This window comes from Chaetura pelagica, unplaced genomic scaffold (genome assembly GCF_000747805.2).
Source record: "Chaetura pelagica isolate M959 unplaced genomic scaffold, ChaPel_1.0 scaffold161, whole genome shotgun sequence".
NCBI classification, from domain to species: domain Eukaryota; kingdom Metazoa; phylum Chordata; class Aves; order Apodiformes; family Apodidae; genus Chaetura; species Chaetura pelagica.
In genome coordinates this window covers 474,284-501,431 of record NW_009951965.1, presented here as the reverse complement: position 1 = coordinate 501,431, position 27,148 = coordinate 474,284, and the positions used below count along the sequence as shown (strand labels likewise).

The 27,148-nt window shown below is 38.6% G+C and overlaps 1 protein-coding gene across 1 annotated transcript in view; it reads right to left on the bottom strand.

The window, feature by feature from the left end:
* Positions 1-27,148, bottom strand: part of HHAT (hedgehog acyltransferase) — a 167,489-nt gene that overhangs the window by 63,733 nt on the left and 76,608 nt on the right. The window contains exon 9 of the mRNA XM_010001005.1: positions 11,939-12,140. Coding sequence (XP_009999307.1) covers positions 11,939-12,140 — 202 coding nt within the window. The remainder of the gene's footprint in view (positions 1-11,938; positions 12,141-27,148) is intronic.

Here is a 27,148-nt window from a genome sequence, read left to right as displayed (position 1 = left end):
CTTTACTTTTAGTAAACACCCCCATCTCCCTAGACACAGTGAAATAAATGGATTGCAGCATTTAAACTACATAAAATATAGACATACTGCCAAGATGCTCAGTACAAAGACATGCAGCATGATGTAGGAGTTGACTTAAAAAGGTTGGCTCCAGCCACATTTCCTGGAACTGAATGGAGTTTGGATTATCATTCCAATGCAATTCCTGCCGTAAAAGAAGATCAGCCTCAGACATTTTTGCCAGATGTTGGAAAAAACCTCTCTCTCTGCACACTGCTGGGTCTAGTAAAATTTGCTGTTATCAGATCTCTCTCAACTGGGCCTTCTCAGTTACCTTATAAAAATAAAGGATGCTGTCATGTAGTGGAGCACTGTCACAAGAAGGCAAAAAGCCTCCAAGTGTGTGTGGACATGGATGTGTGGTGGAGGAGGATCCTTCCGTTGAAGCCACAGGATTTCAGACTACAGCCCCCTTGCTATCCAACAACCCTCAAGCACTGGGGCAGCTGAACTGCAGTCTTGTGTCCCAAGTCTTAATCAATGGTTTATGACCCAACAATTTTGTGTGTTTGTGTACAACCACTTAACATTTGTCTCTCCTACTGTCCTCAAGTGAAGACTGCCATGAGAATGGATTCGCAAATGTGTCAAATAAGTAGTAGTTAGATATAAATGTAAGGCAATTTATTAAGGCAACAGATATAACAAGTTTGAAATAGCCACTGATAAATGCACTGACTAAAATAGTGCTATTAATAGATGTTCGTATTGCTAGCAATAATAATGAAAAGTATACAATACACCTGGGGATGCCTTCACCCCTACCCACAAGGCAAAAGTCAAGTATCTTACCCAGTCCCTGCCTGGGGGGAAGAACAGAGGATCAGGCCTGTCGACCCATTCCAGGTGAGGTGCTCTTCTCATGCCACAATAAAGGGTTCAAGAACTAATTTTATTTCCTTTTTAAGGTGGAACTTAGGTCATAACTAGTGCAGTGATTGGCTCTTAACAAACTAATAATTTTTATTAATTAAGAAAAAGGTAAGGGAGATGCCCTCTCTGCACACTGCTGGGTCTAGTAAAATTTGCTGTTATCAGATCTCTCTCAACTGGGCCTTCTCAGTTACCTTATAAAAATAAAGGATGCTGTCATGTAGTGGAGCACTGTCACAAGAAGGCAAAAAGCCTCCAAGTGTGTGTGGACATGGATGTGTGGTGGAGGAGGATCCTTCCGTTGAAGCCACAGGATTTCAGACTACAGCCCCCTTGCTATCCAACAACCCTCAAGCACTGGGGCAGCTGAACTGCAGTCTTGTGTCCCAAGTCTTAATCAATGGTTTATGACCCAACAATTTTGTGTGTTTGTGTACAACCACTTAACATTTGTCTCTCCTACTGTCCTCAAGTGAAGACTGCCATGAGAATGGATTCGCAAATGTGTCAAATAAGTAGTAGTTAGATATAAATGTAAGGCAATTTATTAAGGCAACAGATATAACAAGTTTGAAATAGCCACTGATAAATGCACTGACTAAAATAGTGCTATTAATAGATGTTCGTATTGCTAGCAATAATAATGAAAAGTATACAATACACCTGGGGATGCCTTCACCCCTACCCACAAGGCAAAAGTCAAGTATCTTACCCAGTCCCTGCCTGGGGGGAAGAACAGAGGATCAGGCCTGTCGACCCATTCCAGGTGAGGTGCTCTTCTCATGCCACAATAAAGGGTTCAAGAACTAATTATATTTCCTTTTTAAGGTGGAACTTAGGTCATAACTAGTGCAGTGATTGGCTCTTAACAAACTAATAATTTTTATTAATTAAGAAAAAGGTAAGGGAGATGCCCAGTGCCCACTTCGTATGTAAATTCAAGCTTTGTTAATACCCAGGGCTCGCTTTGCATGCAAATCACCTGATGAAGTCATACAGGCTTAGATCCAGGCCTTTATCACATGACACCTGACCTTGGAGCCTTTGCTTCGCTTCACAACCTATGCCCAGTCTGGCTACGTAGCCATTAGGCACCTGGGTTTGAAGATAAGCAGAGAAGGACCATGATTCATTCCTTTCTGCCAGTGAATTGGGCCTATCCTCTCTACCAGACATAAATTTGCCATCTTGTCAGGTCCAAGACCAATATGCAGTTAAGCACTGCTCATCTCACGCTCCTCTGCAAGAAAGTTAAAACAAAGCACAATCCAAGTTCTGTCTTCCCACAGGTACCATTACAAGTCACACATGCATGTCACATTTAGTCCTTAAGTGAAAACCAAGCCAGAAATAGGAAGCTTGTGTAATGGCTGTTTCTTGAAAAAGATAGCTTAATGAAGGACAACTCACACTAGAATAGATAATTTACGTTAAAATTAAGAGTCAAGTTAAAGGACAGGGTGGCATTTTGAAGTTAGAGTGGATGCAAGGGAAAATACTTATTTTGTTTGCTTTGCAAGGTAATTACACCACTATGAGTGTGAAACAAACATGGCAGAAATGGCTTCAGACAGCAAAGCATCATTTAAAAGAACTGCTAAGCTGAATTAGAGCTAATCAACAATAAATTTGCATTTTCACTGATTTACAGGACTGTGTACAACAGTATTACTGAATGGCATGGAGAGATGAAACTGGGGGTTCAGAAGTGCTTTTCCTAGATACCTGTACCTCTCCTAGTCAGCCAACAACAGAGAAAATACTTTGGGGAATACTGACCAGAATAAGTTATTCATGCTCCTATGTGGAATTTGAGATGACAGTCAAGACCAAATTCTGCACAGCAGTCAAGGCTCAGCACTCCTATACAAAATACTACTCTGAAGTCTTCTTTTACAGAAATATATTCCCTGGTATTTTATCAGGGACCCAATCCCACATCTTTCTGCAGCAACCATGGTTAAACTTTTTCTAGCAACAGTGGTGGCACCATGGTGATTTGCCATGTCCCAAAAGCTCATTATCCAGAGGGCTGCTGAATGCATTTGCAACAGCTTGTTTTGGGAGCAGGTCACATGCATCACACTGCTTTGGGAAGGCTTGGGAACTGGCATGCATGTTTTCCACCACACTGTAAACCCAGCCTGATGACAGGGTGACAGATGACAAGAAGCCTCTGCTGACAGACATTAGCTGGTAACTTCATGGCAAGTGCTCTGAAGATGGAAGATATCTACAAGCCCTGCGTTTGCAAAGCATTTCACTTATAGAGCTGTTCTGAGACAGATGAAAGCAAACTTCTACATAAAGTTAATGATGGCATCAAGCTTGCTCACACTAGAAGTACTTTAACAAGTCCTATGCAAGGGAATTAAATTTGCTGCAATTTAACCAAGCTTCCATCTTCATAGACTAAAACAGAGATTCAGTATGTTTCTTTCTTTTTAAAGAAATACTCTTGCAGAGAGTTGAAAATCCAAGCACATGGCAAAATAAAAGCGTATGGTAAAATTGGAGAAGCAGCTGAGTATTTGTGATGGGAACATATGCACTGTGGAATAAGACTGCCAGAGTGACATGAAACATGTGCTTGATACTACAAACTGCAACACTACAGATAACACTAGTCTATTTTCATCTGCCTTTGGTTTTTAAAAGGTCAAAATTATAGTACAATTTTCAGACGAGGTGTCCTTTTATAAGCATTTAATATTTAATTACTATCTATTCTATGGATTTCATCCTCTCCTGCTTAAACCTATTAACTTGACCATAATCATTTTAAAATAAGATACCCAAACTGCACTACTTGTTGTATTGAAAAAATCAAGCAAATTAACTACAACAAATATAACACCTAGTCCTTCACTACCTTTCACTGCCTCTCCTAGTTGTATGAGAGGGGAGTAAGTGTGCATTTCTATGGTTATTAAAGCTACATCCTTTCAATTTCCTGAAAACCTTTACTGAAGAAGCAATGCATAAAAGCTTATGCAATGTTGACTCATGTTTATGTCACAAAAACTAAATGGAATGTTCTTTGCAATGGTTTGTTACAGAGGGTTTGCAAGGATTTTTGAGGGGGGCGTGATGGACGGGTAAAAAGTTTGTGGGTAAAGTTGCTGCAGATTGGAATAAATATCAAATTGCTTGGTGGGGTTCCTTTTACCAGTGCAATTTAAAGATCTGAACTCTGGTTTTCACCCCTCATTGCATCACGACTGAAGAGTAAGGCCAGAATTTGTTTACTTCTCTACAGAAGCAAGAGAGACCACTAAATCAATCTTAGAAGTGCTTGTAAATGCTTTCTTTCAGAAAATGTTCTTAGATTAATTGAGAGGCCAACTCTGCAATGTTTACCCCTGAGCCCTGGTAATCACCCCATTACCACAAGAGTGAACACCTCAGTTCATCCCTTGAATCTAGGTCATCCGCAATGCAGCCATTTGCCAAAAATAATGTGACAGCATAAAAACAAGAGCATGGGTGAAAAGCTGAAAGAGAGCGAGGAGCAGATGGGACAGTGGGAAGGGAAGTGACACATCCTGACTAACAGTTACTGACTTTTTTATCTATCTGTAGTTAGGCACACTGAAAATGGAGGGCAGGGTGTGACTGAGCAACTGGGGGAGCAGATGGGATGGGGGAAAGGCTGAAAATTGTGACAAAGCTCTGCCAAACAGAATGTCAATTTATTTAATTTTTGAAGTGAGCAGTAGAAATGAAGATGGGTTGGGTCCAAGAAGTGGGACAACTTCTAAAAATGTTTGTTAATACACATTGTCAATGGGTGATAATGACAAAAGTGTGTTTGGGAGACTGCAGAATTGAAGTGAGGGACTACATGTTCTCATTAATGTTGGTAAACACTAGGCTTAAAGAGCAGCAGGAGCAAGGGAAAGGCTACATGTCAATTTAATACCTACTCCTGCATGCTCAAGCTGAGCAACAGATGTTGAATAGGGTAAGAGGATAAACTGTATCAGAGAACAGAAAACTAACAGAAGAATTCCGGTTAAAAACACATGCAAAATACCCATTTATTAAATAAGGCAAAAGAAACTGGAATTTCCAGAGTTGTAGGAGTATCAAGATAAGGAACAGGCTTCCAAGCAGAAAGTGAACAAGATGTGCTACCAGATCTTATCCATCAACAACTGCCACATCAAATGGAAGAATAAATGTAATTTCCCATCAACATATACTGTACCTTTCAGTAATCATGGCAATCATTTCTCTAAGCCAGAACCAGTTTCCCTTCCTTTGATTTATTTTTCCAACATTTTATTTTCTTGCATTTGTTCCCTTCCTTATCCTCAAGATGAACTGTGGCCTGAGGTCACCTCCTGTTTCTTTTCAAGGTATATACTTTCCTTCCTAAGCAAAGGTAAAAATTAGCTCCTGGAAGGCTCACACGTAAAGGCCAGAACTGACAACATTTTTCCAAAAGACAGGATGATGCAAACGATCTGTAATTCCCTACATCACTCCTATAAAAAGAGGACCACACAATTACAATCGAGCAGCTGTTAGTTAAGATCTATTTTAAAAAATAGAACTTGTTTCTCAATTTAGAAACAAACGCTATCTATAGTATTTGAGAAGATACTCATCTTCTCTATTGATGTCTTACTAAACATTCACTCCACAAAACGCAGTCTTACACTAGCAACAGTTCATTTTTAGATTTTCCAAAGGATCTACATTTATAGCATCTCTCAGCAAACAGCCAACCCTGTTCTGTTTGAAGAAAGCCTCCTACCAGCTTGAATGTATTCACTACATTTACAGATGCATGTGTGAAAGTTTGGCATACACAGAAGTAAATTTTGCTGCTTGCTCCTATACTTACTCTTCACTCTCAAACAATCTGCTCAAACATTTTTTTGAAGTGGCAGCTTGTGAAAAGTGCGAAATGAACAGCACTGGAATGCACCATCCTATTTTTTTCTATTTCACGTTGAAAGCAGAAAATATAACCAAGTAATGGTAGTGTCATACTCATATAAACATGCCTCAGCTCTCACCAAGGAGGACAGGTCAAGGTAGCCATACTTGCTCCTCTGTGTCCAGGTCCTTGACAACCCTTGTTTTTGTTCTGGTTCCTATTCTGCCGACTGTGGTTCTCTCAGTTTCCTCATCCACATTTTAATGTTTTCACCTCTTAAATTGCAATCAAATCGTGAAAGAATCTAACTTCACCAATCATTAGTGCTACATTTTGGTCCCGCCCACATTTGCTCTCCCACATTGCCACTGTGAAACTGGTAACAAATAAATAATACACAGTAATAATCCCAATGGAGTTTTTTAACTCAAAAGGTAGGAAATTATAGAATGTTATCTCTGAAGTCTTACTGCAGCCACTTTTGTCATTTACACTATAAAAGCTTCTATCACATTGCATGTGCTTCCCCTCACACAAAACAACACCTACTAGACTTTCAATCTTTGTTTCCAAGTCTGAGGAAAGAAGTTCCCTCAGTAGAGAAAATCAGAGTGCAACTGTGTCTCTGTGTGTGCATTTTTAGCAAGGCTCTCAAAATATTTTGAGATCAACTTCAATGAATACAAATGAACCCCTACCACAAGAGGGTAGAGAACAGAGGGGAAAAAAAATCAAGCAAAAGTAGAAACATGGCAAGAATTACTTACCTCAGAATTATTGCTGGCAAAGCTAAAAGTCAGTGGAAAAAACCTAGGATGCATCAGCGAGCACATATTCACCTCTGATAGGCATTCAGCAGCTCAGTAGAAAACAGCATCTAGGTAACTCAGCTTGCTGTTTTTACATACCACACACAAAGATCAGTTGTCACAAGTCTGCCCTGGCTAAAGCTCACATCTAGGGAAAGGAGGTCCCATTTGAGTCAGAGTACATCTAGATCATAGAAGAAGCCATATTGCAATGATATGGCTGAACTCAAGGTTGGGAGGCAGGGTGTGAGGCAAACCTCATCCACTGGCCTAGGTTTTAACATTATGGGTGATACCAATTCTGCACTAGAAAACAGATGTCTGATTAAGGAACTTTGTTCAGCTACCCCACCTTACATTCTTACAGGTTCTCAAGGAATGAAGTGACAAAGCCAAGAGAAGTCTAGAGCAAACACATGAAAAGGTTATGAAGGAAATATTACTGGCAATGCTTACCATTTAATTGAATCACCACGTTGCAAAAAAAAGAAAAGGCCAGGCAGCTTTACATTTTGTTAACCAGTGACATAAACATTATTTCCACTAAATGAAGCGAAATAAAGATCAAAGCCTAAAGTGCACTGAAGAACAGCTGAGAAGAGTCTTTATTTATTACAGAGATCTTATTAAAGATCTAATCTTGCAAGGTGGTCAACAAACATACTTCCCTTGCACAAGTTCCTGATGTTTCATCAGATTTTGCCTCAGTCAGCTGCAGAAGGAAGCTTTACAGTTACCTCAGTAGTTTAAAGTGAGTTATACTTGCAAAAAGAAATTCTGTCTGTAATTACTGCAGCATAACCCAACTGGTTTTATTGTCCCACAGACTTTAAATACGGAGGGTCAGCCTACTACCCCAAACTGCTGAAGCATGTCTGCAAGGGGGAGGTTCCCAGACATCAAGCTCCTCATTTTCCACTTCCTTTCCTTGTCTTTTGTCTCTTATACTGGGTGCTTTTCAGATTCCTCTCCGTGAGACAAATCATCTAGCAATAAAGTAGCCAGAGGAAGTAAAGCTCTCTGCTGGGGTAAAGAGTTAGGTCAGCTTAGCAAAGATTGCATCAGGAGTGCATGCAGAGGAGGAAGTGGTGAGACTGAAGGGAGGGAAGGGCAATGAAACCTTTCCCCCTTCAACAGCTGTGAGCTGTTAGATCAGCTTAATTCCCTGTTGAACCACAGCTCAGAGGTCAGGCTCACCAGTCAGCACCTTTCCAAGCTCCACACCAGCTGTCTGCAGGGTCACTGCATAAAGCACAGCTTACTATGAATAACTAAAAATTTCAATGCACCTAGCAGAAGAAACAGGGCAAACAAAATTAAAACAGAGACAAAAAACAAAAAAAGCCCTCACCACACAACTTTTTGAAACACATCTAAATTCTGTTCTCTGTGAAGCTAAGGATGTCAGCTGTCATTGACCACATCTTAAATACCCCAAACACTTGTGATATTTTAACTATATAGACAAATGGAGTGAGTTAATTCACCTAGGGAAGAAAAAAATAAATCTAACACACTAATCAAATCTAATCTAATACACTGCCCAAGACCAAGAACACCACACAAAACATTTCCCCTTTTGCAAAGAGAAGTCTAAAATCACAATGCACTGCAATAGACTTAATTAGTGCACCTAAATGAATGAAACACAGAAATTACAGTATTTTATACTTCAAAAAACTTACAAGGATAGTATAAATTACTTTAAAATAAGCCATTCTTAAAAAATCAGTTGGTTTCTCAAATTGAATTGTTTATGGTGTGTTTAATTTTTTTACAAAATAAAGCTAGAAATAAGATCCTAAACAAGAAATTCTTCATAGCATGATTTTTTAAAGAGAGATGTGGTGCTAAGGGTTTAGCATTGGACTCAGTAGTTAGGCTAATGGTTGCACTCAATGATCTCAAAGGTCTTTTCCAACCAGAACAATGTTGTGATTCTGTGTCTCAATTAAAAATTTATTACTAGACTGAAAGACACATTTTCTCTCTACTGAAGAACTAAAGCACTGTTGCTGTTTCAATTCAGACCGAAACATTACTTTTAGCAATCTACCAACTTCATCTCCTGTGTTTATTTTTCTGGATTTCCAAATACTTCTTTTTTAAAAAATCTCTTCATTTAAAGATGCTGGCAGCTATTCTAAGGTTTAAATAATTCTAAATCTGTTTTTAGATCAAGATCTAATTTCTTGTAGAGATCTAGATCTTGCTTTCTGTAGGAAAAACTATAAATCACAGATGAATGATAGCCATTAGCATTTTCTTTCCGAAATCTGTCATTTATTAAAAGTCAATACAAATTCTGCCATTTATTTTGAATGAGTTACTACTTGAATTTCTATTAATCTGTAAGAAATTAATATAGAATCAGTGAAGCAGAAGACTGTTTTATGCAGTATGGGTCTAAATATGTCCTGAAAAAGTAAAAAAAGAATTGATAAGACACAATTAAACTTTTCTGGTTTAACATAAAGTTCCCTATGGTGCATAGCATTTATTGATGTTTTATGGATAATGCTTTAGTGAAAAGACAGCATTACTTAATTCACCTCTTATTTACTGATATCTAAGAAGTTATCTCCAGGGAGAAAAAATATACATATGTAGATAACGTCACACAACACAACTCACCAAAACATGAATGTTCAGAGCACTGAGAAGTACATAAGAAGGAGCTTCAGCTCTTTTAGAGCTGAAATCAGAAACCCAGGCACTGGTTTGCAAATAGAACAAGGGAAAAGTTTCAGATAAATTTTTTTGGGTCAGGAAGTTTACTGTTTTCTGTAAATATTTATGTGCTGATTTTACTTCTCGCAAATCATGTCCATGCTTCTTTGTTTGTTCTAGTTCAATATGCCTGAAGTGACATTTAAAACCTGTCAGATTGCTACAAAAGTGTTATTTACCCATATTGTGCTAGTTTTCAAGGGCTGAGATTTAAACTGCCATAAAATCTGCATAAATATAGGAACCAATTCTTTTTATATGTATTCTTAGTCAGCACAAGGAATCCACGAAGGATGAGACTCAAATGTGTTTTATTTAGATTTTTAAATCTTTCTTTTGCAAGAGACATAAGACAATACAGTGGGGGAAAAAAAGGGTAGCAATTTTGATATAGGCCTTGTTATTCTTTTTGATCAATTCAATTTTAAAAAGAGTAGAAATAATATTAAACTTATTTTTCAGGGGATTTTTTTGATTTTACTAATTAAACACCTAAATTATGTAACTCAACTTTAATAACAATATATGAGAAGGTTTGATAAATAGAATGGGTCAAAACCAACATAAACATCTGCTTTTTCTTTTTGCCTTCCCCCCCCATAAACTCATCTGCTCTTCTGGGGACTAAAACAGACTTTCCTTTTCAAGAATCACCTCCAAGAGCCAACACAGCAAGTGACTGAAGCACAAGAATGCAAAGGTTTTCAACTTGTCAACAGATGAAATTTAAGTGAAAAACCCATGCATCAGAACAGGGTTCTCAACACCTCTCACTGAGACAGGTTTATCACAATGCTTCCAAAAGGCAGATTATAAAAGAAAAAAATAAATTCATACAGGGTGTTAGGGAATTTGCAGTTCATTTTAAATGTAAGGGATAGGTCTTAAGAGAATGTCCTATCACTCCATCCCTTAACAACGAAGGGTCAAAGTCCAAGTATTCACCTGCTCCCCAGTCTCAGTATTCAAGAAAAAAAATGGGAGTTAGTTGGAAGAGTGAGAAGAGAGCAATTAGGGGTAGTTTACAAAGACTGTAGCTCTTGTTGTGGAGAAAGCTTCCAGGCACAAAGCAAAGCATGATTCAGTCATACAAACTGCAACAAGATCTGCCTAACACACTAATTCACATGCCAAAACTAGAAATATAAAAAATATTGGCTTCAGAAATATTTACATAAAAGATGGAAGATCTACAGCCATGTTTCCAAACAAAAATGGAAAACAAGGGAGACATGGAAGGCACTAGATAGGCCTTTAAAAACACTGGATGAAAACAAAGGGGATGTTCACCGACGGGGAGTTATACAAAAAAAACAAACAAAAAAAACCAAAAAAACAACCCTTCTGCCAGCATCAGTTAACTACAATCAGAATTACATGTTAGAAATTAATCCAACATGTATAATCCCACCTTCATAATGCCTTGTCCCTATAATTTCTATGGTATTTAAGCACTTAACTCTTCAACTTTACAGTAACTTAAGAGTAAAATTTCTAATACAGTGACATCACATACAAAAAGCCCTTATGCTTATATTCCCTCTCACAGATGGATGCCTAAAAAACGACTTTGTCTTCCAGCCCACAGAAAAGTACACAGCCGGTCAGATGGTGAAGCTCAGTGTCATCCTAGCAGGAGGATTAATGGATCTGATAACTCATTCTCTAAAAAGGAAAAGAAGCTGCTTCCAGACTGTCACTGAATTTGCAGTGATGGACAATTGGATAATATAAGGTAGCACTGGCTGTTATTGGCTAGTAAATTAATCAGCTGTATAAGTTGCAACGCCTGGGATGCCACAACAGTGAAAACCAAGATGGGTGGAATGGAGAAAAAGCACAATGACTTGAGCGTCAGGACTTCATCAAGCTGCAGAGTGAGTCGCCACCACCAGAACATTATACAGGAATATAAGTTCTGTGCACTTATGACTAGTAAGGAAGCAAGACATGGGAATTATCTATTCTTACAAACAGTTATTAGAAGACTGGGGATTGAACAGTGAGCAAACCCACAGACTAAAACGGCCATCAACATTAAAACAGTGCTTTTTGCATATGATCGCATGTCAAAGACAATTCTGTCCTGTGGAGATGACAGTATGAAGGTCAAAAGCGTAAGTGAAGAGATCATATTTTTCAAGGCAAAATAATATTTGGCTCTTTAGCTGAATAAGATTTCCCAGTGCAGACGTGTTCCCAGATGCAACCAGCTGGTACACACACGGTTAGAAATATACACTCCTAATTTTAGTGAAGATGAATATTTTAAGGCCACCCTGAGTGAAATCAGAATCCAAACGTTAGAACTGGCTTCTGTTCAGCCATATACAATGTGACAAGCAGCTGCTTACTCTAGGACCACAGGGGAAGCTTTTAAGACTTTCAGCGTTTGCTTTGCTGATACTTGGTGAAGTCCTAGCTGTATGGCTTACCTCAATACTGGAGGGTGGGCAAGGGATGCTAACTTTCTTATCTGTTACTCACTCTATTAATCTAGATTACATCAAACTAGTAACCACAAACTTCAGATGAGCATGGAGCCATGAAACAAGAAATGAAGAGAGATTCAACTTACAATTAAATCTTGAATAAGTGAAATAGAAAGTATCCTCTTGACACCGCTTTCCACAATGACTCCAAGCCAGTTAAGTGCACCCCAGTACCACAGATAACTCTGTCCTCCGTGCCAATAGCTTACAAAGGCAAAAGTGAGGGCCGTGGAAAAGAGCATTCCTAACAGACTGGACTGAGATCCTCCCATTGGAACATATATGTACCTGTAGATGAAATGACAGATAATCAGTGTTACTAGAGATTTCTCAGAAAATCATCCACTGCAGAAAAAAAATCTGTTATTTTGTGGCATAAAAAAAATAAATTCTGAATAATTATCTGACATTTTCTATTTACAGAACTTGCCCTAGTTTCTACAAAGCTGTAGAACACTTCATGAAATACGTGCATATGCCATTCGGCAAAAAGACAGTTTTGTGGTAATGGGAACTCTGCATTAGGCAAACGTATAGCATAAACTATATTCTTAAAATTGCAAAAGACAAATGTTCAGGGTTTTCTAAATTGCAATAGTTGCAAGACAGCTTACATCCACAGAAATCACATGTAATCTTCAGGTGAATTCAAATTATAACACTCTATAAAGTCTAAAACTTTTTATAAAGTCATATATATTCATAACTTACCAAATGTTTTCCATTTGTCAAAAATATGGAAGCATGTAGTTATGTTTTATTTTCAAAAGCTTGCAATTTCTTTTTAAAATCTTTCATTAATAATTGTATGAAGTGACAATATCTCCTATCTGGTTCTCATATTACTCTCAGGATCATACCTGCCTAATGACTTTCAGAGCACATGTACAAAGAAAAAAAACGTAGGGCGCTATAAGAAGCAACCCACATGCAATTATATTCTGTATTTAAACTTGCCTGGGTTGAGCCAGGATGAGCCCAATTTTTTTTACTGATTTTTCTTTTTTTTTTTTTTTTTCCCCCTTCAGGGAGCTCTCTTTTAACTAGCAGCAAGTTTTGCAGCTAGTGAGCTGATCATGCTGGAATGTTTATGTTACTGCCAAGAGACCAAGGACACTTTGCTCTGCTTTCTGAATCTGTGGCCTCAGACACTAAAGGAGCAGAAGAGCCTTATCTGCAATCCTCCTGTAGGGAGGAGCAGACTAGGCAGACAGCAAAGTTGGCCAGAGAGTGTTCCACACCATATATAATTCAGGGATCACGGAAGTCAAGCCCCTCCCTTCCTTCTTCTTCTTCCCTTCTCTTCAGTCCATGGCCACCATCCAGGGAGGACTCCATCTGTCCATCACTGTTGATCACCAGGCCTGTGCATTCCTGACCCTCAGAACTCTCCCCTCAGCTCCTGTCTGCTCTGCTGCTCTCTCCAGCAGCTCTAGGACATTTTGGAACTGCTCACAGCTCAGGAGATGCCAGGGGGGTTGCTAGGGGTGGGGGAGGCAATAGGATTTTTCACATTCCAGCACATACCTGTATTTGTACATATTTTCTTTTATTAGTAGTATTTAATTAAAGCTGTATATATAGATTGGTTTTCAATCTGGAAAGTCTCTCTCCTATTCTTCTCTCTCCTTCCCTTCCTGGGTGGTAGGGGGAGGGCATTAAGGGCATTATTGTCACTGGTTTAATTGTTGTTCCTGAGTCATACTGTGGCAAAACTGAATCCAGGAGTCAGAACCTTAGTCTTCACTCGATGCTTATACGTGACCAGAAAGCAGGACTTGTTCAATAAAATAGCAGAACGGGATACTGAAAGCTGACACTGTTTTCTGCATCACTTCACTTCCTTCCCACCTAGAGAGCTACATCCACTCCTGGCATTTTCCAAGTAAGGCATGGGCACTGGCCAGCATTTGTCTGAAGAAGTGACATATTTCTGTCAACACTCTGAAGAAGCTCATCAGGCAACAGAGTCACTCTCCAGCTCATGGGTACAAGTAAGGAGATGCAGTATATGAGAACTGCCAGTAACAGTTCTCTCAGCTGTCATTCCGTTTAGCATGATGCACTATACTAGTATTTAAGACTATTCCTACTTGCTAAGATAAAGGAAAATTCTTGCAGTGAAATTTTTATCACTGGTTATCAGTTTTTACATTGAGAGAAAAGTACTAACTAAAAAATGCAAAGTGCAAAATTAATATAGTGCTTTTTTCCCTAATCTTAGGAAGTGAGGAAATAATTTCCAAGTAACAGAAAGCTAATTAAAAAAATAAATCTGTTAAACACTCCAAATTCTCTCAAAACATAACATCAATATACCTTTTTACTTCAACCTGCTACAGGGAACATTTGTTTACCTTTATAGTGGTTTTCAGTGTAAGTGTGCTTTTTACTTAGCATATGAAGATAAACAGCAATTAAGATCAATATTTTTTTAGTTATATTGTTTTTTTCTTCTCTCTTCCCTTCCTGTGTTTTTCTCAGGTCTAGTCTTTTTTCACCACCTCTATAAGGAAACAGTATGGCAACAATAAACACTCACAATCAATAGTCAAATAGAGGCACGTCTTAGCAGTCTGTAACCAAGGGGATCCTCTACAGGGCTCTGGCACAGAAGGTGAAGAGAGAAGAGCCACAGACCCCTCTTGCTTTGGACAAATTTCTTCTATGTAAAGGACTACAGAAAGGAAAAAAACAAAGCAGCTCATCCCCTCTTAGGACATACTTTCCCAACACCTTCCCTCTCCCTTTGTAAAGGCTAATTGTTCTCTTTTTTTAGGCAGGGCCCACTGCCATCACCAGTTCCCTTCCCAGACTGGCTGGAGGAGGGATGCCAGCCCTGCTCCACAGTCGAGAAACAGCAGCCCTGAGGGCAGCACCTCCGTGCCACCTTGTTTCACAGAGCTTCACCAGCCCAAAACAGGACACCGCCAGCCCTGCCACTCTCAGCAAGGCTCACTCTCTGTCATACCTTTATTTAAACACAGCATTTAAAGGTAACACAGACACCAGCAAGGAGACCTTCCTCTAAGCCCTGAGCAAACCGCTTTGCTGACCTCACAGGGTCCTGGGTTAAACCCATGGCACAAAAGGTAGATTTTACTGCAGAAGTAGCTCTGGGATTCTGTACAGTCCCTTTCCCTGCACTGAGACAGAACTGTCTCATGTGGGCACCAGCCATCTCGTCAGCAGAGGCAGCCACTACTGGCCCTGCCAGGAAGAGCCCGGCAGTACCAGCCTTTTCACTGGCAGCTCAGTTCAGGTTGGCCTGAATGGCTTTCAGATTACTGTGCAGAGAGAAACAGACTGTTTTCTGATTTTTAGTGTCCAACAACAGAGTTAGATAACTGAGCAGCAATAACTCGTAGCTCTGATGAATGCTAACACTCAGCGAAGTTTTAGCTCCTACTGAGGACCATGGCAATTGTGAACTGAAAATTCACTTGCACTATCTTCGTGAAGATCCGTCTGAAACAGGACAGAAGCCAAAAGGAGTCATGTAATCTTTACTAACACTTCAACATTCTCCTTCAGTACTCTGGAGAACTCACAAACAATAGGCAACTCAGACAACATCCAGTCAGGCTCCATGACAGCCACTTTGTGCTCTCTGATATAACCAAAATTGTCTTGTAAAGGAACCACCACAAGACCCCTTGTTATTACAAAAATTCATTTTGCTTATTTTTGAGCATTGTGGTAGTTAAGAGTCTAAGTTCTGAATACCTTCCCTATGTGTTTACACAGAAAAGTACTAATTTGATTACAGAAAGCTACATTTACACTCAAGTGTGAGGTAGAATAAACCAGTGAATAATATTCAGCCAGAAGATGGAAGAAAGCTCTTACTTCTCTATTATCCTTTATGACACAACATACGCTTTGTAACTAATAGTTCATGGTGGTTTAATCCCAGCCTCACATAACTCCTTCTTCACTCCCCTCTGGGAGGATGAGGAAGAAGAGGAGGCTCTTGCAGTACATTAGTTGTTCTGTCTCCCAGTTCACTAACAAAATCCATGAGGAAGGAAGAATGAACACAGGGAGAGAGAGATATTAAGGGGCAATGGCTACTCCTATCTGCACGCTTGCCAACTTTTTTCCTTCTTGCCACTACTACTACGTACCTTTGATCTATCCTACAGTCCTTTCTTTACTGCAATTAGAAACTCAAGGTTTAGACAAAGAGAGAGGCTGCTGTAGAGCATGCTGATCTGCTATGCTGTATGCAGTACAGCATTACATAAACTTCTCATTTTAAGTTGCCCTGCAGTTTTTAAGACTATTTCCATCTCTAATCATAGAAAATCCATTGAGAAGCTCAAAACCCCCAGTTCAGGGACTACTAACACATAAAAGTAATCATGTCTCTTTGTGGCAGACTAACACAACTCAAAGGAACACCCTCATGGCAGAATTTTTTAACAGATCATAAGCAGATTACACACTTACTACAGATGTGCAAGGAGGGCAGACTTAGCTGAAAAATGTGCTGTTAACGTGCAACAAGTTTATCTGAATTCACATACAAGAAAAGAAAATTCAACAGTTATTTGGTGGTCAATGGGCCAAAGACAGATAAATTAAGGAAAGCAACTAAGTAGTTTGCAAAGAGAAAAGGATGTTAAGGCAAGTATATGTGAGGATGGTAATTGGTCCCTCCAAGATACTTTAGAGGGATGGGTAATGCCAGTACCCCTTAAGAGCCATGAACACTACAGACAGGAAGATTAGACCTATGGAAGATGCTTAGTATAAAAAAATGTAGGCTAGGCGAGTATTTAAAACAAAACGAAACAAAAAGCAACTTAAGGGATTAAAAGTCAAACCCTGCTAAAGCTTTGAAGGAAAAAGGTGTAAGAACAGAGAAGGTTTCTAGGCAGGCTGTCAAATTAATACCATAGGCCAGGCTTTGCCAACAATTTTTAGACTGGAGAGACTCTTCTTATTGACAACAAGGAAAGGCACTTCATGTCAGAAGTAAAAGTTGTGCATATTAAATAAAGATAAAAGAAGGAGGAACAGAACTCCATGTAGATTAAATATCTCAAAACATCTGGGGGGCATTTGAGGTGCATAAATAAAAATAAATATTGAGGGGCTGTTATACAGTAAAAATTATTTGAACATGTAACTGACACAACAAAACATACCTTTTTAGCCTTCCCCTTTCAAGGCAAAGATGCTGTCAGTCTTGACCATATTTCCACAGACTCTAGTTTGATTTCCAACTAAAACTTACATGCTATTAAACATGTTAATTTTACAAACAAAACTTAACTGTGTATGTGTCTTCTGAATACCGAAGTGCCTTATTTTTAGTCCCACTTACAGTAGCTTAAATCACCTTATCTACAGCCAGCAAGCTGTGCCATTTACACAATTTATCTTGATTTTAACTTGCTAAGTGAACATTAGAGAACTGGATAAAACATGTAAATGGTACTGTTTAAATCCCTAAAGCAATGCAAAACCAAACAATAACAATTGAGGTATTTAAAAGTGACATTTACTTACAGAGAATAACTTTTAAATCCAATAACCATCTTGTTAGTTTTGAAGTGGTGATCTACACAATAATCATAGGAGATCTGACAATCATTCCATTGGAAAACACATTGTTTCTTCTCTTTAAATGGCATTTACATTATAAAGTTTTTATTCAGGTTACTTTGGAAAAACCACTAAGACAAGCATTTGCAACCAGTTAAGAATCATTCTGAAGCACTTTCACTCCTTCAGGCCCCAATCCACTGCACTCTTACTTCCACATGCATTTTTCAAATGCATGTAATTTCAAACATATTTAAATCCTGAAGTAAAGATAAGTAAAGCACCTATTTAAATGCTGTTCTGTCCAGGGGGTTTCTTCAACATATACTTAAATCTATTCCTGAAGTAAGGCCGTATAGCAGGATGCATGCTATCCATGATTTTTCTTCTCCTCTCCTTAGGTTTTGGACTGTTTGATCCAGAAGCAGGTGAAATGTAATTTTTTTTAAAAAAAGTTAATTTGCTAGTGATGTCAAAATTAATGTATATACAATTAATTAATGAAGGGTTTTGTTTATTTCAGGGAATATTTGATGTTAAAAATTCCAATTCCTCTCAAATTTCAAAGCACTCAATGGTTAACAATACTGGATTTAGTTGGACAGTTATATAGTCACCATAGTAAAAATTTTAAAAGCAGTAATAGTTTTCCATCTTACATTCCAACAATAGACATCACTTGAGGTTTCTGTATAGCAATACTGTCCATTTGTGGACATGTATACAAAATTGCATTCAATCAGCATTATACCTGGAGAATTTCACCATTTAAGTCAATAAAAAGTCCCTAATCATTAGTTATTAAATCAATTGTCAATGTAAGCCTGAATAATTTTGCAAATAGACTTACATAGCCAAGTTACTCTTCGTTTCGCCTCTACATTATCCTGAGGATTGTCACCACAAAAGAGATTTGATTGAAATGAAAAGTATGACAGGACATAGGGTAAGAACTAGAATTCCCTCTAGAACTGCAGTTGGGCTTCCTTAATCTATTTATTTCAAATCCTGTGTTTTCTTTTTGTGCCCTTAGAACATTGTTTTCAAACATTTTCTCTACTGCAAATAAAAATATTTCAGTCCCAGTTCTGCAAATTCTTACTTCTGGGTGATCTCTTACAAACCCTGTTTTGTCCATTTAAGCTTTCACTGACTTGGATGGAGCTACACAGAGCACTTATGTAAGCCTCTGCAAGACTAGGTCCTACATGAATAAATCTGTTTTAAATCAATGAAACGTCTCCTATAAACAAGACTTTGAAGGCTAAGCCCCACATATTTGCACCTGAAATAAAAAAAATAACCAGAGGTATTTGGATTACCATTTGGCAAAATTTCCAGTAGGAAAGGTAAGCCTTGTTCTTACTGGAAACTCAATTATTTTTTTTTTTACACAGTCTAATAATTTTGCTGGGCTGCAGGCAAAGCTTTTTCAATTTTGTAAGATTCTCTTACCTCACCAGCTTAATGTGATGTTTAGAGAAACCTGGGTAAGTGCAGACCCTTTAAAGTATTTAAGCTAATGTTAGCTTCAGGCAAGCCTTGTTAAACCACCACAAAAATGTTTAATGAGAAATTAAGTCCATTTGGGTTACAAAGCATTAATGACGATATTCATATGCAAGAAACCCCAGCTTTATAAATATGACCTGAATTTTGGTTCACTTTTCAGTTGTTAGCAGGCTTCCCAGCAACAACTGAGTGTGCAGTTTCCCACTAAATATAAATTAAAAGTGTTTAATGTGTTTTTCCCCCCTTGCATTCAACACCAAAAATTATGAGTCAAGTCCATATGTGAAAGGGCAGATAACTGGGGAATACTGAACAAATCATTTTGAATTCGGTTTTCCAAGGAAGTTCATGTTTTTCAAAGAGCTTCATTTATTTCAAATGAAATTTTAATCTAAATCATAATACTCCTTTTTAACAGAAAAATTTCATTACTGATGGACTGCTGTGCTTAGTTTTCTCCCAGCTGCATCTAGGACAGAAAGAAACCCTGCCTACCCACCTGGTTGCAGTCAAACACAACACTACCAGTCAGCTTTGATCGCAATGGAAATGGGAGACGTTCCAGGTGACCAAGGAGCCAAAAGACCAGTTATATCACTAAGCCCAAACCATGGGCCCAACTTCTTTCCTGACAGTAGGAGTCTATATCTTATTGCTAAAACAGCCTAAAGCTAAGTGCCTACAGCTCAGCTACTGGGAGGGAGAGAGCTGTGTCCCCAGCAGGTTGATGGTGCTGGGAAGCAGGCATCTCCTGCCACGTAAAGTTTGTAGAGCTCCCTGAAACTATTCTCAACTAAATTCCCCTCAGGGGCCCAATTCATTCCTGATACTCACAATACACCTACCATGTGCTGATAATATCTAAACTCAGCACGAAGCACAGTAATCAAGCTATACTTTGAAAACCTGGCTGGAGGAGGGATCTATTAATAGCACTGTCAGTCTTTGCTTATAAAATGGTAGAGGTCAGGTTCTTTGCCAAGGAGACCAACATATCTTGTCTCCCAGAGGACTGCTCCAGGTGTCTGCTACCAGGCTGCCACCAGGCAGAAAAGAAAACAAGATTGAGAGAGTGAATATGCAAGAAAAAACCAAATATGTGGCTAAGAGCATTTACCCAGAGAGATGCAGAGATCCCAAAACTGCTTTATGCACCAGGAATTGCTCACTGTGCCCTACACTAGACAAAATGCACAAGCAACATTATGAACAAAATAATTGGGTTTTTTCTCATTTTCTTTACTTCTCCTGACTCTTACACTGGAGAACCCAGCTCACAAGTCAGAGCTCTCCAAATCTGCAGTAGAGGCTGAATAGGCATAATTTTCCCAGAAGAATCACCCCTCCACAGCAAACACCTTCCTTTGCCATCTCCCACCTCTAAGTGTGCATTCACAACAGCACATTTTACAATAGTTTTCAACTACAGCTAAAGTAAGAGAGACCATTTCTTCCTGTATATGTCTGCACATATCAAATTATTTGTGGTTCAGTTAGTGAAAAACGGTTAAGTGTCATTTGTTGCTTTGATCATGCCAAGAATAAAGGCACCACACAAAATTACAACCCTCCCTCTTAGAAATTCTAGTTGTAAGCACAAGCTGTTTAGCCATCCTGCTAATTTTAGTATGCCAGGTACATCAGAAAAAATGTATTCATCCACACCTGTGGATTCAGATGTTTAAAACACACTCATCACAGTACACTTAACAGCTACCTTTTTCAGCACACCTCTGCCAAAGGAGTGCATTAAATGTAGTCACCATAATAGAACCTATATTATTCTCCTTATTAAAATAGTTTTTCTTAGAGACAAGGTGATAAAATTAAACAGCCCTTTGCAATTTGCTAGGTAACAGAAAAGACTGCTTTATCTTCACAGATTCCTTTGTGCTTGGATTCTTTTGCATTTATATATATCACTTTTTACACACGCATATCAAAGTGCTTTTTAAGTAGCCACAGACCACACAGCAGTTTCACCAAACCATGCAATACTGAGCCTAGCCTTGCTGGGCTGTACAGTTCTATAGGCAACCAGAAACCAAGGCATCAGAAGACATTCACCTGAGTACATCAGAAATATGTATTTTCACGAGACCAGAATAATGTTTGAGATCCGCAGTTCCAAAGTCAGTGAAGACTCGGTAAGTGTTACAACCTGCAGATTATCAGCCAAAGTCAAAAAAGTGTACGTCAAACACACTTCTGAAATAAAGTGAAGGCATGTAATTACTGAAAAGCAGAAATACAGAAGTGACATTGCTTAAATATTGAAAGGAATTGATGACTATCAATGTGTGTCACAGTTTGACTCAAGACTGGTAATTAAACGAGGAACCAGAATGCTCCTATCCCTGCCCCCTCCCACCCAGGTAGAGTTCACTGAAGAAAAAAAAAAACACAAAACCAAAAACCAAACCAGTAGAAAGAAACTTGGCTCCATCCTGGCCCAAACCAGGACAATGTATCTGCTTAAATATTAAGCAGCATTACATATTCCTTCAAGATGCATGTGCACAATTAAAAAAATGAGACTTGTGACATTATTTCAAGCTAAGTAATTCGCTCACCTCTCCTGAGTTCACACTTCCTAGAAAATACTGTCTGCAGTTCTGGGAAAAGACAATTTATAAAATATGTCTAAGCAAAGCTGGGACGACTTAAATCAAGATTACACAGCAACTTCCACGCTAAAGCACTTTCATACACTCTCCAGCCTGTCAAACACCATCCAAACACCCGCAGAGCTAAATGCCCTCTGATAAAGACTACAATCCCTTATAAGTGAGAATGAATATAGAATTTAAACAGATTGAAGCAAAATATTTATTTATCTTGAAGCAGCACCTTTAAATAATGAGAATTTAAACAGATTGAAGCAAAATATTTATCTTGAAGCAGTACCTTTAAATAATTATTTTTTTTTTTCTCATTTGTAAAGCATGTATAGACATGCTCTCCTAACACCAGTAGGGAACATGGTTCAATCCAGATAAAAACTTAGGCAGGAAATGTCAGTTCCTGTGAAGTCAGCAGCATCGGGCAACCAGAGCTAAACAAACCAAGAAGTTTTAAACATGCAGCAATAATCTATCCCAATGCAAAGGTAATATGCAAAGCACTTCAGTAATAAGTGCTGTAGTTACAACCAGAATTTGAAATATATATGTAAGGAGGGGAAATGGGGGGAAAAAAGGTGCATACTCAAGGAAAAAGGAATCGTAAAAGCCTGTCAAGGAAAAAACTTAGGTTATCACAAAAAGGTTAGTAGAAGATGTACCATAAATTTTCTTATCCTCCTGCAACACTTAACTGTATACATGTCCAATTGTTTAAGGGTAGTCTGTTAGACAAGGAGAACAAATAGCAGTTGATAAAAGAAGGTCTTCTCTGTATCAATCTTCACAAAAAGCCCAAAGATGATGAATCAACAAAACTGGTGTTAACTGGGAAGTACAAATGTAGGCCAGGGAAGGTAGAAGACAAGCTGAAGACCACTAAGACTGTCAGCAGCACTCTAGTCGGTGGGCCTTAATGAAATTCTCTTAAATGTACTCAAGGAAGTTCACACAATGGATCATAAATTATTGTTTTCCCCGTTTTCTCTGTCTTGAGATTTCAACAGGCTGTAAAAAGCAAATAAGCTCCTTTTCTGTATTCAAAAGTGGTGGAAATGCACCAGGAACAAGAAAACCCCTCCCAGCTTGGAAACTGCCTAACAAATTCCTGGTGGTGCTTGGGAACAGACCTTGAAACAGTGCTCATATCATCCTTAGTATTTGGGGCTAACCATCTAAAAAATAGCTTCAAAGACTTAAATAGAAACAGCAACACCAAACTGGCATGTTTTGCCTGAAAAACATCAACTAAACCCAAATCTGTCAGTTAAAGTCTAAACAGTAATATAGAGAACATCATGGTTAGATAGCCATGGTTTAGCTTTGAAACTGCTTGAATTACTCACCAAATACCAAATGAAGCACTTAAACTGCTTCAGGACACAGTAACTCATACCCCCAGCAATAGAATGTGGGTACCTCTAAGGGCTGTGTGCTTCACACCTGGGACAGTGTTAAGACACTCACAAACCACAGGTGACACCAGATGGAATGCTTCTCCTTGACTCCAGCCTCAGCTGAAAGCCAGTGGGCAACTTACTGCTCTTGACTGTTGATTTTCCACCGTCTTGCCAAGTCCCTGGTGGCAAATGGGTTCAATCTGCCACAAATCACCACTTCCACAAGTATCACTTGACTTTGAGAGCTACAAGCAGAATAATATTGCCCAATGCTTTCTGCCTCCAAACTGAGACAGACCCCTGCCTCCAGGAGCACTTTTCCCTTTTGTCAATGGATGCTTCTTCTGAAGCACCTTCTTCTGAAAGGATGCTGGAATATGACATTGACATTGCTCCTAGGTATCCATAAACTCCTCGCTAAGACCAACAGCTAAGAGGCAATGAAAAGAAACCTGAATTTCAGGTGACCCTCAGCAGTGATTTGACTGCCCTGAAATAGACTAGAAAATGCTCAGACAGGTTAAGGAGTCTCCAATTTTCCCCCAGCTTTTCCCTGAAAGTCATTATCAATTGAGTACATACAGCAGCAGAGCATAACCATATAGACAGAATTCATGCATACCAAAAAGGCAATTATAATTGTCTGGGGTCAAGTGTGTTCACAATGTCCTGGAACATCTTCTGTTTACATTGCAAAGTTTTTATTTAACAGCACCATTGCAGAGATTAGATAATGAATATCCATCTCTACAGCACTGTTTACTAAAGTTCAGTGAGAATTAATGTGAAATTGCAAGGCCACAAAATTATACTTCCTCATTTTTACTTGCTCACCCACTTGGTTATTAGTGATACTAGCCTTCATTTGCTTCTCACCTTTTCCTACAAACTAAAGAAGCCCCAGTTCACAACAGCAGCCCACTCCATTCTCTCTTCATTAACATCTGTCCTAAAAGACAACTCCTCTATGATTGTCTCAGTCTTCATTCTAACATGTACACTTTAACACTGTTGAAAAGAAATTGCATACACTAATATGAAAGTTTAGAGCCAATTTGCTAGCACAGAGACAATAACAGGCTGAAACCACTGACTGAAATACATAAATGATGAACAATGACTACAAATACATCACCAGATAGACAAATTGTTAGTTCAGATTGCTAGGTTATTTTTAAGACAAAAGAAAAACAAGTGTTCTGTTGATGCATCAAAATACTACCAAAGTGAGCCCTGGATTTCTTGGACAATTAAAATCAGTTTATTTGCTCCTAAAAGGCCAGATCATATTTCCTTTCATTGCCAGAAAGATTTCTTTCACCAGTTTCAGATGGATAGGGATCTGGGTTCTGCATTTGTTTTCAATGCCAAATACCCTTTTCACTCAGCCTCTTCTGTTCTGCCCCTAAAATTATCCAAATAAAAACTTTTCCAAAATTTGAGGACAGAAGAATCAGAAACCTTTCCATAGTCCATGAAGATGCTACAATTCATGGTTATTTCAAGAAAATGAAGTATGGAGTACTTGTGTTTGTATTTCTTTTTCTGCACATATACACACAAACATTTCACCTGGCTGCCTGCATGTTGTGTGGGCTTTGTGGATGGAGAGGTGAGGCTCAATAAGCAGAGCATACAGCTAAAAGAGCAGCAAGACAAAAATAAATTCCTTCACCACTAACTTAGTCTGGAGATTGCATTTAGCAGGATGAACTTGACAGGTATTTTTTCCAATTTGAATGTTATTTCAATTTGTTCCATGTCCAGAGTATACACATTAAAGGATTTCCATTTCAATGTTAAAAACAGTGTTTCCTACATTAATTTTTTTTTTTATTATAAAAACTTGATACCACATGTGAGGAATTATTTTCTTGTTTTACATGTTGGGCAGAATAACCATACATAATTATGACCTGGCTGTCCAGTTCCATCCTTTGTGAGAACTCTTATCACACTTCCATGATTAATTGATATTTTGACTTACATATTGATTGAGAAGCAGTTATATCCACAAGTTGGAGAAACCATCTAGAAAATCCAGTGTAAACTACAGTGCAAACTGAAGTGCAACAGCCCTTAACATCAAGCCTGCAAGTTAAATCCTTTTCTGAGCATAGGCACAGTGCTAACTTTGTAGCTATGCTGCAAGGTTTCAGTGTTCAGCTCAAACATTAAAGAACAAACATACAAACACTGTTCTCTATATCTCAAGACTCTTCTGTGTCTTTATGGGATAAACTGAGCATACAACACAGTCTCCTGAGGTAATCCCTCTCAACCATTGTTCCCTTGCTCCCTCATCACCTCTAGTCTGAGCTGGAAAGCACAAGCTGCTGGGGCTACCCCTGAAATCCCAATAGGTGATGACTTTTCTGCTCCTGCCTGGCATGATGAGAAAGCAGCAAGGCTGAAAGTCAAAGGATCTGATCAAAGACTCTTGGAAACAAGCTCCAACATCCCTTTAAAATTATAGCAGACAGCATAAAGCCAATTTGTAACAGCGTTAAAACCTTTAAGGCATCCACTACTGGCAGAAGGTTGAGGATTTTAGTCAGAGCTGCTGACATTCAGAACAGGAGGTGATTTTTTTAGCTCCTAACACAACAAGAAGAAAGAGTGAACACGAGTGCAAGCAAAATTTCAATTGCAAATGGAGATGTAGACCTAATTCTGGTTCTGAAATACACATCTCTTAAGAATGATAATCCCTGTGATCAACAAGACCTTTGCAGAGGATAGATATTTTTGCTACCTGGATCTGAGCAAGTAAACCTGATCTTAGTTATACAGCATTTTTTAACATAGTTAATAGAGTTCAATATTAAATATTAATACATTCTGTGATTCCTGTGGCTCTTGTTTTGCAGAGCAGCTAGAATTTAAATCACTAACAAGGGCATTCTTAGCCATCTTCTACCTTCAAACACCTTTGCTGTGTTTTTTCACTTTCTAAAGGAGAATAGCAATACAAAAAAAACCACCCTGTTGTTCCATTTTAACTCAGAATATTTGAAAGATAAGATTATCAGTAAATCCATCTCCAGTTTTGTGAACAAGATGTATCAAACACTTTTTGTATGCTTCAGAGACGAAGCATGGGCTGAGTCTGCTCTTTGAAAGAGAGACAGAAAATAAAAGCACCAACTACTGGTGCCTGACAAACTTTAACACCATTCAGACCACTGTAGGAAGAGCCTGGTTTGGCAGCATGACACAAATATATGGTTTATTTTATGTTTGCTGGAAAAGGAGATGTGAACTAGATAAAGAAGTGGCATCACCTGTTTAGTCTGTCATTTATGACCAGCAACTGCTCCACTCCAGCCTTGTTTTGCTCAAAACTGAAATGCAATACAAAAACCTAAAATTTCAGCATTATTTCAGTACCACTTCTAGTTTAGTCACTGAGATTCAGTAATTAAGAAAGTGTCCTTCCACAGTCCTTAAAGCAAGAAATACAGCAGCAAAGAACCTTTTCTGGAATTTTATTTTTTCCATAATATCATTGATACCACACAGCCATGTCAGACTGATGAAAACTGGCTGCAGACAGTATTCAACATCAGGCAGCAGCCTGTACAGAGTGCTTGACATGTAAGCTAAGCCTGTCCTGTCCATGTTTCAGAATGTTCTAGCTGGTAATGCTACTTGCATTTAACATTTTGCCATTTCAGACAACATCATTATAGTACACTGTTCTGATGTGACTCGCTCTGAAAGCTATTATGCGAATGAATAAGACAATGAAAGAGCTGTAATTATGTGGCAAGAGCATTTTTAAGTTCTACTGATCCCATGTTAGGCCATCAGGCATGTACTTCAATAACACACAGAATCCAAACTTTTTACAGAGATCCAAGAAGCTTTCAATTTATATATTCACCCTCTTTTCAAATGAATAGTAACTAACACTCACCAGTTCTGTTTCTCACAGGCTCCTGGACTGCACATAGTATCTTTCCAATATTTTCCATGCTGCAAATTTGATTCTTAGTTACTATGCCTAGAAGATTCTCTCAAAACCTAAATTCCCTTAGCATTACCAGTCACCAAATCTAAACCATGGAGAGTTATCCAGCTATCCAGCACTTAGTGCAAAGCATACAGTTAGCCCATCTCTGCCTCTTGAAAAGGTCAGAAACTGGGACGATATTATGACTTGCAAAGTGCAGCTCTATCATCCTCAACAAAATATCCAGTGTCCCTG